The sequence below is a fragment of the Puccinia triticina genome, chromosome 15A, assembly GCF_026914185.1.
Source record: "Puccinia triticina chromosome 15A, complete sequence".
Taxonomy (NCBI): Eukaryota; Fungi; Basidiomycota; class Pucciniomycetes; order Pucciniales; family Pucciniaceae; genus Puccinia; species Puccinia triticina.
Window position 1 is genome coordinate 3,537,810 of NC_070572.1, and position 12,770 is coordinate 3,550,579.

Sequence of the window (12,770 nt, forward strand, 5' to 3'; positions counted from 1 at the left end):
TAAATATGTAACACTTTCCATGTAACTTTTCCCAACAGCAGCGCAGAATGTCAAGGTGATTCAGCTATGATGTAGAGCTGTGTTCATCGAACGGGAGTCCATTTTGTCTTTGCAGCAACTCCCTGTTTAAGAGAACCGATTGCTTCGACGTACACACTGCGAACCGTTTTCGCTGCTCCCGACTGATGGTGGACGCAGCGCCTCTACGCGGGGTGCTCCGGACCCTCTGTTCGAGGGACATTGTTAAGCCCACAGTGTATTTACTATTCCTTCGAGTCAACTAGAGCTTGAAGGCTCTCCGAGGAGGCGCGAAGCGTCTCCGGAGGAGGGGAGGGCGCCCACACCCCGCGAGCCGCGGTCGGTGTTCTTTGGGCGCCAAACATACGAACACAGCCGGTTTGATTCTTCGTTTGAATGCTCTCTTAATTGTTGATCACAATGGCCAGCAAAATTTCCGATAGACCTATACCATGAAGCTCAAAAACTTCATTCAAACAGTCCAAATCCTTTTATCTGCCAGTTGCAACGGCTCGGAACATTTTGTTCAAGCAGTGACCAGTTGAACTGCCTGACCAGTCAAGCAGCTATATGTACCTCGGTTCACGAGTAGCTCGACAGAATCAGAACTAGGAGTACTTTGATCCTACCGGAGGTTGCGATGAATCATGATTCAAACATGATTTGCGACGCAGTTTCTATCTCTGATTATTCCCATCTGGTTTCTTCTTGAGAGTTGGCTTCGACAGGAATGGATGCTGAGAAGGATGCTGAGAAGTGTTCCTTGAAAATAACGCGAAGAAAGATTCTAAATTTCAGCAAGAGCAAAAATTTTAAGGTTGTACAAGATTCCTTGCTAAAATAGGGGGCAAAACAACTCGGCAGAGATCTGGATACATATCAATGTGAATAAATCCCATGATAGATACATGAAATGAAGAAAGAGGTTCTAAATTCTCTATAAAGTTGTACGTAGACAAAAGCGTCAAGATTAAACAAGTTTGGGACTCAAAAGATCTCAGCTAGGCCCATGCTCACTGGTCATAAAGCTTGGTCCAACGAGAATTCTTACCATAATCTGATGTTCGGGGTGGAGCATCAGAAAGCTGGGAAGGGGTTTCCGACCTGGAGGAAGATTTTTGCGAAATATTGAGGGGGCGAGTGGGAGGAATGGAGTAGAGGGCAACGGGTGGGGGAGGCAAAGGCCTGGTGGGAGGTGGCCTAGGTCTAGGTAGGGCGGAGATGACATGTTCTCTTTCCATGGAGCGCATTCTCAGAGCGCTGTGGGGCACCCGTGGAGGTAGGCAGTCTATAGAGGCATTTAATGAATGACCGAGGGTGTGTTTAGGGCCATTGGATGAGTGCTGGGACACTAGGCGCCTCCTACCTCGTGCCAGAGAAGTCAAGGGTCTGGTGCTACCTTCGGCTGGGTTGGGTTTGTTTGCAATCTTGACGGCGTTACAGTCAAATGAGTAGAAATCTTGCCAGTGCCTTTCTAGGATCTCCCGTCGGGCGCGATGCTCCAAGGTGGATTGTGCAACAAGCTGATCGCCCTCCCCGGTTGGTGTGCCGGCTTCTGTCGCCGGGATCTCGCGGGAGGTCCCCCATAGCTCGTCAGAATCGGAGTCGTCGGTGGGCTTCTTGTTCTTGAATTGCTTGCCAATCCATTTGACTGCTTTGATAGACCCGCTGCTCAGCCGGCGACCGAGCGCCGGGAGGGATCCGGTCGACGCGCTTCTGGTCCGAGTTCTAGGTTGATCATGGCCCATCTGAGGCAGGCTCTTGAGTTCTTCTAGTTCGGTGAAAGTTCAAGCTGGGGAAAGGTGTGTTTGGGAAGCAAGAGTGCGCCAGAAGATTGTTGTAGGAGTGCTATGAGTTGGTCATTTGGCGGCTACAAGAGAGGAGCTTAAGTAGTACTCAAGATGAAAGGATTCAAGCGGAGGTAGCATGCATTCCAAACCATTTCATTTGGATTCTAAGCAAGCATTTCAGCATTCGCTTCGGTGGCGCTGGCGAAAAGCAGCAAATGATAAGGTGTGCAATGCAATTGGAGCTGGACAAAAGCAGCCGTGAACTGATTATTTGCATTTCGTCGCTTTAAGTTGTGTTCAGTGGAAAGTGTTCAGTTTGTGGAGCTCCTTCCTGCTCAGCGATGGTGCAGCAGCAGCATCTACCATCCACCGAAATTGTAACATTACACAAATTTTTCTCCTTGTTCCCCAGCCTTTGGGGCATAGTTTTGAGCTTATAGCCGGAATATCACAAGACTTTGCCCAGCCACGCGTTGGTTCGCGATGGAAAAAATGTGAAGCTTTCATGATGCCAGTTGCGGGCGATCAGAGATGCATGATGTCAATACAGTTCAGGGTTGAAGTGCGATAATGATTGTGCAGAAACAACAGGTCTTAAAGATAGGATTGCAATGATCAGTTTGTGTACCCCAAAATATTCACGCTTTCTTCTGCATTGGGCCCCGGAGGGATGGAGCACGGCAGCGAGTCAGAACATCTCTCAGTATTCCTTTTCCGTCGAGCACATCACCCTGAGCCATCACCAGCACCTTCTGCTCACAATAATTTTGCATGGAATTATTTATTAATTCTATCTCGGGCGTCGGCGATACAATCATAATTTTCCAGCTAGTTCCAAGGGGATCCTGTACATACGTGTGTGGTTCCTTTGTTGTATTTACATAATTTTCTATTTTTTGTTCCAAACTCGAGGGATTGGAACTGATGTTTTACTGGCAGGGATGGCACGCTCCAGCGAAGAAATATGAAACAGATCGTGCTCTTATACTCTCAGACTCCGGTGATGCGGTGGTGTGGTCATCCTGCTTGAAGCTGGAGGCATTCATGAGAGAAGTTTCAGCAGTGGTAGGCGCGTCTGATCGGCCTGAGACTCGAATGGGCCAGTGACACCCAGCAAACCTTATTTCGACTGAAGACCTCCCACTCAGCTCCACTCCAGTGACCACCCATCCACCTCGCCTTCAACTACATACTTCCACCACCATCAGAGGAGAACCGATCGGGTGGCCCATAGGATGAAATACTGAGAAGACTCCCCCACCTCAATGCCAAACACAACCAACTCGACTCGAGAACTGTAGAACGTCCGACCCAGTAGACACCAAGCTACAGCAAACGAAAACGACTCAAAGCCCAATCAGAAAGACCTGCTCATCAGTACTCGAAACCTACTTTCAATCCCCATTTCCTGCATTCACAACAGAACAGATTTCATAACGGCACTCCTCGTATACTCTCGCCTTGGCTCGCCGTCCTAGCCCTTCGCAATACGACATCCATCATCACTCCCACTCCGCTACATAGCGCCTGTTTACCTCTCGTCTCCAACTACGGCCGTTTTGTTCTTTCGAGGTTCATGCTCTTCTTGAAAGTGGAAAGAAAAGAAAACGAATCTAGCTAGCACTCGCGGAATTAGAAGACAGTCAAGATCATGTCAGGAAATATCAAGGTAGAGTTCGCTTTATCCTCCTCACTCGCGTCCGAAGGAGGCATCAGAAACTGACTTTTTTTTCTTGTTCTTTCTCTTTGCCTGGACGCAATGAATGTGGTGTCATCTAGGTCGTGGTAAGGTGTCGGCCACTGAACTCGAGAGAGATAGCGAGGGGAGCGAAATGCTTGATCCGAATGGAAGCTGGAACGCATACATTTCTAGATCCGCCCGCGACCGATACCGACTCTGTTGCCGATCCCAAAGCGAAATCGAAATCATCGGCAACTGACAAGGAGACCAAGAGCTTCGCTTTCGATCACAGTTACTGGTCGGCATGTCCTAAGGATGAACCTGGTTATGCTTCTCAGCAGACCTTATACGAAGATCTTGGAGTCGATTTACTGAACAACAGTTTTGAAGGATACAATTCTTGCATTTTTGCTTGTTCGTCGCTCTTTCTTTCTCTCATCTCCTCTACAATCGTCTTGGCAGACACTGATGCACTCGATAATCCGTTGGAAATCTTCCATAGATGGTCAAACTGGTTCCGGAAAGTCGTACTCCATGATGGGCTATGGTCAAGATCGTGGAATCATCCCATTGACCTGTTCAGCCCTGTTCGATCGAATTCAAGAAAAGACGGTAACGGATCCAGCAGTATGCTACACAGTTGAAGTTTCGTTTATGGAAGTAAGTTAATGGATCATCATCTCGATTTTCAAGCTCACATAAAACATGCTAAACTCGCACTGACGCTCATTGGTAATCAAAATTTCTAGATCTACAACGAGCGTGTCCGTGATCTGCTGAACCCAAAGAACAAGGGCAACCTTAGAGTCCGAGAGCATCCCAGCTTAGGTCCCTACGTCGAAGATCTATCAAAGCTGGCAGTCCAATCTTACAGCGATGTTGAGACGTTAATGGATGAGGGCAACAAAGCGCGAACGGTTGCGGCGACAAACATGAACGAAACGTCATCCCGTTCTCATTCGGTCTTTACACTCTTACTGACTCAGCGAAGAAAAGATGCGACGACCGGTATGGAGGGCGAGAAAGTCTCAAGAATCAGTTTGGTCGATCTTGCTGGCTCGGAGCGGGCTAACAGTACTGGTGCTACCGGTGTGAGACTCAAAGAGGGTGCTCAGATCAACAAATCTCTCACCACGCTCGGAAAGGTCATCTCAGCCCTTGCTACTGCCGGTGGATCGTCCGGTCCTGGAAAAAAGAAGAAGGCAGAGGAGCATGTTCCCTATCGAGATTCGGTATTGACCTGGCTGTTGAAAGACAGTCTCGGGGGTAACTCGAAAACCGCAATGATTGCTGCCATCAGTCCGGCCGATTACGAAGAGACTCTTTCCACCTTACGATATGCGGATCAAGCCAAGAAAATCAAGAACAAGGCAGTTGTGAATGAGGACCCCAATGCCAAACTGATCCGGGAATTGAAGGAAGAACTTGACACTTTGCGTTCTCGGATGATGGGGGGTCATAGCGAAGATACCTATGACGTCAGTCTACCGCCCGACAAACAGATCGTCAAATATCAAACCAAGAGCGGAGAGATCAAAACCGTCACCAAAGCCGCCCTTCAGGAGCAACTGGAGCAATCGGAGAAACTTATGAACGAAGTTGCTCAGACCTGGGAAGAGAAATTGAAAAACACAGAGGTCGTCCAGAAAGAACGAGAGCAAGCATTGGAAGAACTTGGCATCACCATCGAGAAGAACAACGTTGGGGTCTATACACCCAAGAGGATGCCCCATCTAGTCAACCTGAACGAGGATCCCTTGATGTCGGAATGTCTCATCTACCAGATCAAGCCTGGCACAACTACCGTGGGGAACACCGAAACTACAGAGCCATGTGACATTCGACTCAGTGGTCGTAATATTCTCGCTCAACACTGCCACTTCGAATCTGATAAGGAGACGGGTACAGTCGAGCTGTTTTCTCATCCAAACGCACCCACCATGGTCAACGGCCAACGTCTAAGCCCAGATAAACCAAGAAAGCTTCGATCAGGTTATCGAGTCATCTTGGGAGATTATCACATCTTCCGTTTCAATCACCCAGAGGAGGTCCGTAAACATCGAGAAAAGGTTAATACAACTAATGAAACTGGAAACGAGCTTCGATCACCACGTGATTTTGCCAATGATCCAAATGGCTCAGCTTCGCCCCTGCACCGGCCCGATACCCCCACTTCTAACTCGGTCATCGACCCACAAGATTATCATTACGCTCGACGAGAAGCCGTGATCTCCAAGCTGAATGGCACTGAAGTTAATCTTGATGAAATGGATGAGGCGGAATTCGAGAAACTGTTTGATGATGTGGTCAGGCTGCGCATGCAGCGGAAAGTTGGTACTAGCGCCAGCGGGCGAGAGAGCAGGATGTCATACATCAGCGAAGAAGAGGACATTCTGTCTGCCTCTCATCGACCACCTTCCGGCAGTACGTTCGTCACAGACGATACGAGTATTGCTGGATCGATTTTCAATGACCTGGAGCTAACGATCCCCGAGCAAGCAAGCCAAATGAAACGCAGCCCCAGTGATCTTACATCAAACGGAGCTTTCGAAACCGAACACTTGAGGCTGGAGAAAGAGCAGGTGGAAAACCAAATGAAAGAACTGAAGGAAGAAATGTAAGTCTTTCAGTGGATCCCACCTTCAGTTCCAAACCACATCACAAATTATCACACATTATAACGTGTACTCATATCTGTTATGGGTTTCCATTTTGCACAGGGAACAAAAATTAGAGGTCCAGAAACAAATGTTCCAAAAGAAGGTGAAGAAGCTGAGGACGAAGAGTATGCAATTCAACCAGGATGGCTTGGATGCTGCATTTGAGCTTGAAGATTGGACTCCAGAAGAAAGACATCTGGCTCGAATTTCGATCAAACGGTGGAAACAGCTGAACCGGGTGAAGATTGCCGAAAAGCTGTTGAGAAAAGCTGTGATCCTCAAGGAAGCCAACGTGATCAGTCGGGAGCTGAATAAAATGGTTACTTACCAGTTTATCATCGTAGACCGATCACCCCTCGAGCTTACCACGTCGGCACTAGAATCGATCAAGGGACTCAGCGAATTTGACGACGTGTCGGATCCAGAGTTGAGCGATCGATCCAACAGACCCTGTATTGGTGTGAAGGTTCTTGACAAACGTCATAGATCGGTTTATCTGTGGTCTCTCGACAAGCTCGAGACGAGGGTGAGCCAGATGCGGAACCTCTTCAACTTCATCGACAAGCCCGAATTCTCTCAGCATTTCAATTGGGAAGATCCTTTCTATGACCCGTCGCCACCCTTATATTCTTTCATTGCCCACGCGTTCATACCTCTCGGCCCAATATACCGCAACACGCCAATCAAAACTACGTTGACACTTTGCAGTCCCTATACCTTGGCCTCTATTGGCACTTGTCGCATTCAAATCCGAACTATCGGTATCGCACCGCCAGCCCGAACGGGCATTCTGCTCAACTCGCCCAATGGAACTATCCAGCCTGCCGTGACTGAAAGCCTGTGTCCATTTGTCGACGATGCCAAAATCACTCTCGAAATCATCATTGATGAAGTGGCCGGATTAACTTCGAGGGACTTTTCGTCAGTGCACTGTCAGTTCCGAGCATCCTCCATAACGGGCGTACTCAAGCATGGTACCGAGGATCATGTATGGAGCTCCAAAGCATTTGACTTGCCATGCGACCAGAAGGAGATGGTCTTGAAACAGACTATCTCGGTAATCATGACCCCACAAACCAAGATCCATCTGGCTCGTGGCTGTGCGCCGATCGAGTTCTTCGGCCAGCTGATGCCAAGTTACTTGGATCGATTGGAACGTCAGGATGAGAAGAAGGCTGAAGAGAAAAAGGTACCAGAAGAAAACAGCGGTCGCTCGGAACTGATGAGTCCCCAGTCCGACTCTGGTTTCCCAGCAGCTCACAATCCAGATAAGTTATCGGCCACTTCGATCGTTCGAATGAGACAACCCGAGACCGAATTTGTTGTTGAACAGATGCATGACGTGACTAGTGCGATCAAGATGCTTGAACTGACTGCTCTTGGGGACTATCAGTCAACGATGATTATCTCTCAGAATGCGCTCGATCCGGGAGTTTTTTACCTCAGACAGGGGCTACAACGAAAACTTGCCATCAGGCTGACTCATAACTCCGGTCGTCAGTTTGGCTGGCAGCGGATGGAGAAGGTAGAGATGGGTAATGTCAGGTTACTCGATGGACAGGGTCGGATACACAGCTCGAAGGTGGACAGATGGGTCAGCATCAAGGCCTCAAAGAAGCCCGTCGTTCATTTTGAGGCAGATGGAACCTCGTGGATGGATTACGTCGGTAATTGGGACGCCGGTGGCCATGAATCAAACTATTTGGATCGAGTCACCCAAAGTGAACAGCGGGTATTAGTTGAACTCAGATGGGAAGTCGAAGCGAAGAACTGCGTTGAACCGATCAAGTTCCGAACAGACATCGGAATGGTAGTCAAAGGACGCGATCAACGAGTTGGAGAAGGAATCTTAAGCTTACTCCGAATAGAGAGAAGGCTCCGGCAAATGAATTACCTATTTTCGATCAAGCTGAAGCCTCTGATGATCAGTAAAGTAGACGAACTGTGGAGGCTGAGTACGGTCAATCAAATCGTTCATGGTGAAGAAAAGCTGAAAGGATGGAAATCTCGTGGGCTTGGATTGTTGACTGAATGGATCAATTTTCGCGATTCGATCTTACTCAAATGTGAAGTTGATGGAATCAAAGCCATCACCGCTCCGCTCAGCTCCAAATCTAATGACCAAGATGGCCCCCGGAATCGAGAGTCGGGCGCTGGAGATCTCTTCAAGATCGGGAAAAGCTTAGAATTGTGGCAGAAGCGTTTTGGTCCCAAAGGCATGGTAAGTCAAAACAAAAGCCTTTCTTTGATCATTGACACCTTTGTTGGGGTTTGCTAACTGGGTCCATGTGCAGATGAAATTCCTTGAGGAACCGCAAGTTCTAGCGGTCAATCAGCAACCAATCGAAAGTTCGTCGGCAACAAAACAGACATTTGAGTTACAAAAGAATCGGAGACTGAAGGCGGAAGTGAAACTGATACCCAAGCAGTATGTCCCGCTGCCCTTTCTACCCTCGCATCTCACAGCGCACATAATAACGAAATGTATTTTTCTGATTTGGTTTGGTTAGTGAAAATGCGATCAGGAAGGGCAAGCTGAACGTCTTGAGGGATCCGACAAGAGATGATTGGGTCAATCGATGGTGTCAGTCTCACTTGATAAACAAGACAATCTCTTCTTCACATACTTATCCTCTGATCCTTCCCATCTCTTGCTTGTTTTCGGCTTTGTTTTCAGTTGTGTTGAAGCGGCCATACTTGTACATTTATGAGAAGAATGACGAAGTAGAAGAGCTCGGAGTGATCAACCTTCTCAATGTGCATATCGACTCGAATCCCGAGATGGAACTCATGTTGAATGTAAGGTTTCTCGCACACATTCGACCATTTCTTTCTTTGATGATCCAACTGACCACCCTTTTGCTCGTGAAAATTTACCATTGTTATAGAGGAAGAACATCTTTGCGATTTACTCTTCAACAAATTCGTATTTTTTAGAATGTTTGAATCCGAAAGACTTGGCTGAATGGTGCTTGGCTATCAAGCCATTAATTGAATAAACCGCTGTAGATATCAACCATCCCATACACAAATACATAGATCCTATCTGTCTTTATCATCTATATATATCTTTTACTCAGTCAGTCCTTACTATCATGTGTTGTGTCCGCTCAATCGCTCATGTATGGTTCCTCAACCTTTTCTTCCCCCTTTTCTCGATTTTTTATTTCGTTAGTTGTCTTTACTTTGGGTCTCTTCCATTCCCTTGTGCTCTACACAGTTTCTATTCGCATCCTTCATTGAGTTAAATGGCCATCTGCCTTCTACAAACTATGTCCATCATTTTTCATACTATCCTCCCCCCCTCCCCCCGAAAGTAACTTTACAAAGGAGAAAAAAAAGGAAATACGTACAAAAAAGACAAAATTCGCGTGTTGTATTTACTTCGTTATCTGATGCATTCATTACTTCCACGGGTTGATTTCTGTTCACCACATTCGTTTTCTCCACCAAAGTTCTTGTTGGTCAGCCTTTACTATGATGTGGTTGCTTTAAAGTTCTTGAAGATGACCTCCTACATAGAAACATTATAAACCGGTTCCTCGTTTTGTAAAGATAATTTGGGTTTGGTGAAGTTGGTCCTGTCGGTAGTTGTCCTTTTTCCGAGCTCACATCCTCTTGTCCTTTTTCTTCTTCTGTCCTCTCAGTGCTCTGCTCTTTTTCAATCTCTTCATCCTCGCCTACTATTATTTTCTCCTCATTTCTTCTCTAGTTTACTTTGTTCACTTGAATGTCGCGCTATGGTCTTGCCAAAATAAAGACAGAAAGGGGACCCAACTTTATTTGTCATTTCTTTCATTCAGTTACTTTTTCCTACCTCAACTTAGCTCTAGGGCTTTACTTGCTTGTCTCTTCTTGAGAGGTTGACTAATTTTAAGCCAAAAAAAAAATAGACAATGTAAAATTAGCTTGAACAAATCCTGAAAACTGAATGATTCTTCCACTCCCCTTGGCAACAACACAAGGCAAAGGGGTTTTCATTCTCAGTGGCTGTGCTCGCTGTTGCAGTCACACATTTGGATTTGACCAGATTCACTTACATAAACAGTGATACCCGGAAGACAGTGGCTTCAGTATTCATGAGTGATGATATTATGACAGCTTGGCCATAGTATACCCTCATACCCATCCTTGAGAAATGTGGTGGATAGAATGAATTTGGCATCTGGAGAATTTCCGAGGTTTTCTTCTTTGGTGGGATAGTAACACATCCATAAACTGTATTTCTGACTGTTATTCACACTTAGAACCTCTGGAGTAGAAGAAATAAGGTGGGCTCAATGAGAAATTATCATATTTTTTTCAACACGGAATTGAGAGCAAGGAGTACAGTTGGCTTTGGAGAACTTAGAAGGGGCCCCAGCCCCTGGTGAGTGAATTGAGCAGGAATATAAATTTAATTTTCTTCTTGGAGAAAATTGTAATTCAAAGGAAAGATTTATGATTTATGCATGCATAAAATTATGCAAACCAACTTTGAACACCATAATTGATTGCCATACTTGCATTTTTGCACTGACCACACACTGGAAAGCACATCCTTTGATTATTCTAAGAAAATTTATTGATCAAGAGGATTCTTCTACAAAATTTGTAAAATTTTAAGGAAAACATAATATTACCTGATCTTCTGAAACACTTTAGCTTTGTTTCTCAAGCCTACTGCTAAGCGCTTCAATTGAACAAAAGAAAATTGTATTGAAGAAAGACTTAACCATAGAAGAAATGGATGGGTTTTGGATAAAAGTGACATGAACCAAGTCCTTCCTAAATGTACCCACCCAAAACTCTATCATATTCCAAAAGGCTGGAAGTAAATCTTGAAAAACTTTCCTAATGGCAATTCTTTCAAATATATATCCTCTCTTCTCCTTCCAATTATCAGCATTATTGTATGGATTGAAGAGGGCTTCCAAAACCACAAAAGCCTCCTCTAGTTCTATGCCCATCTTTGACTGCTCTCTTTCTGCTGCTGATCTAGGTAAAATGGTTTCAATCATCTCAATGTAAAATAGGAAGGTAATCACTGTCTTCTTCATCTTGTATGGTTCAATCAGCTTAAATTTGTGAGTAAGATATTGAGGATTCCATCTTAATTTATGGCTCCAATGGTTAACCCAAAGCTCTGATTTTTCCATTAGAGAATCTTGTGCAAACAGAACTCTTTTCCTTCCTTTGTTGTAGAAAGGATTTCTGGAAATGGATGAATGTTTTGATACAACCTTCTTGACTTTATCATCCAATCTAAGATTAGGAATTGGAACTGTATTTAAGGCAATAAAATTAACATCAGTGTGATACATACTGAACTGTTCTTTTGTCATCCTCAGTTCACCACATGCGGGCCCTCTTTTTGAAATTTTTTCAATTAGGTTTAGAATGTTGGGTTGTAAGTTGGGATTGAATGATTCATGATTGGTGAAGGCTGTCCCATCAAAGACTAGTTTTTCAAATTTAACCTTCTTAACTGTTGGAAATTTACCAGTCAGACACTTCTCAGTGCTCATAATTTTGTATGGGAATTGTATAGTGTAATCCTTATTGCCCCCGGATGTGGACCAAAAAACTAATGGACCCTTGGCATTTCCTAGCTCATCTTTTATTAAATAATTCCATATTGGCTTTCCAATTTCTGGATTCATGATAATTGAGGATGGAAAGATAGATGGTCTTGCAGTAAGCATGGAATCTCCTGAGGTTTTTACAGCTGGATATAAAGGCCTTTCTTGAAGCTCAGAAACAGAATTATCAGGCTTTGAACAAGCAGTCTTCTTGAATGATTTCTTCCTGGCAGTCAAAGTTTGTCTTTTCTGCTTGGATTTTTCTTGAAAATTGGTAGGACCAGTATTTGATACAATTGATCCCAGTGGAACATGGGAATTTGTATTTTCTGGTGGGCTTGTTGATGCTATTGCCACTGAGTTAAGAAGACTACCTGATAAAAAATGACTTTCACCAGCTAGATTGACACTTGGTTGATTTTCTTTGTGCTTCCACTGGATAGGTGGAAAAATTTCATCAGTATTCTTGGGAATTGCAAGCAATTCGGAATTAAGATATGGAAATTCTGCATGATCCTCAGGGCAGATTTGGTTTTCAAATGTACTGGGAGTGGGATTCAGGTTGGGATAAGAATATTCAATCTCTGGGTAAACAGATGAAATTAAATCATCCATTTTGCACAACTCAGGGACCTCAAAGCCAAAGAATGACTGATAATCATGAGGCAATTCTTCCATGCCCTTGCATTTGATAGTCAATAACAAAATCACCTCCAAGTGACCAATCCTTTGTTGCATTATATTTGTGTTGCTCGGGAATAAGGTGTGAACTGAGAAGCACCAAGGGTTGAAAAGATGTGAATTCAGAGCTAATTAATTTTAATAAAAGGTGGAAGCAATCTCGCAGCAACAGGCTTGAATTAGGTTTGCATTGACCATCTTCACTGGAAAAATGGAAAAATGTTTCAGATGTTGACTGTCTTTTTGAACAAGTTTTCAAATCAGTATGAATCTGGATATATGAATTGTGTATCCAGCACTGCAAAAGTATAATTAGGGGCCTGAAATTTAAAAACATAAACACTTATCAGATTGTGGCATGCTGCCAGAAACATCTTAC

At 44.8% G+C, this 12,770-nt stretch overlaps 2 protein-coding genes across 2 annotated transcripts; one reads left to right on the plus strand and one right to left on the minus strand.

Annotated features, from left to right (window-relative positions):
- Positions 1-1,031: 1,031 nt before the first annotated feature.
- PtA15_15A345 (uncharacterized protein) lies at positions 1,032-1,766 on the minus strand (the record flags this gene model as incomplete). Its single annotated transcript, XM_053163542.1, has 1 exon — positions 1,032-1,766. The coding sequence occupies one exon, from the start codon at positions 1,764-1,766 to the stop codon at positions 1,032-1,034; it is 735 nt and encodes a 244-aa protein (XP_053027507.1).
- A 1,693-nt stretch (positions 1,767-3,459) lies between these two features.
- PtA15_15A346 (uncharacterized protein) lies at positions 3,460-9,148 on the plus strand (the record flags this gene model as incomplete). Its single annotated transcript, XM_053163543.1, has 9 exons — positions 3,460-3,477; positions 3,588-3,903; positions 3,992-4,149; positions 4,239-6,106; positions 6,210-8,370; positions 8,444-8,577; positions 8,660-8,733; positions 8,827-8,948; positions 9,038-9,148. 9 exons carry the CDS (start codon positions 3,460-3,462, stop codon positions 9,146-9,148), a joined length of 4,962 nt encoding a protein of 1,653 aa, XP_053027508.1.
- Between the last annotated feature and the right edge of the window lie 3,622 nt (positions 9,149-12,770).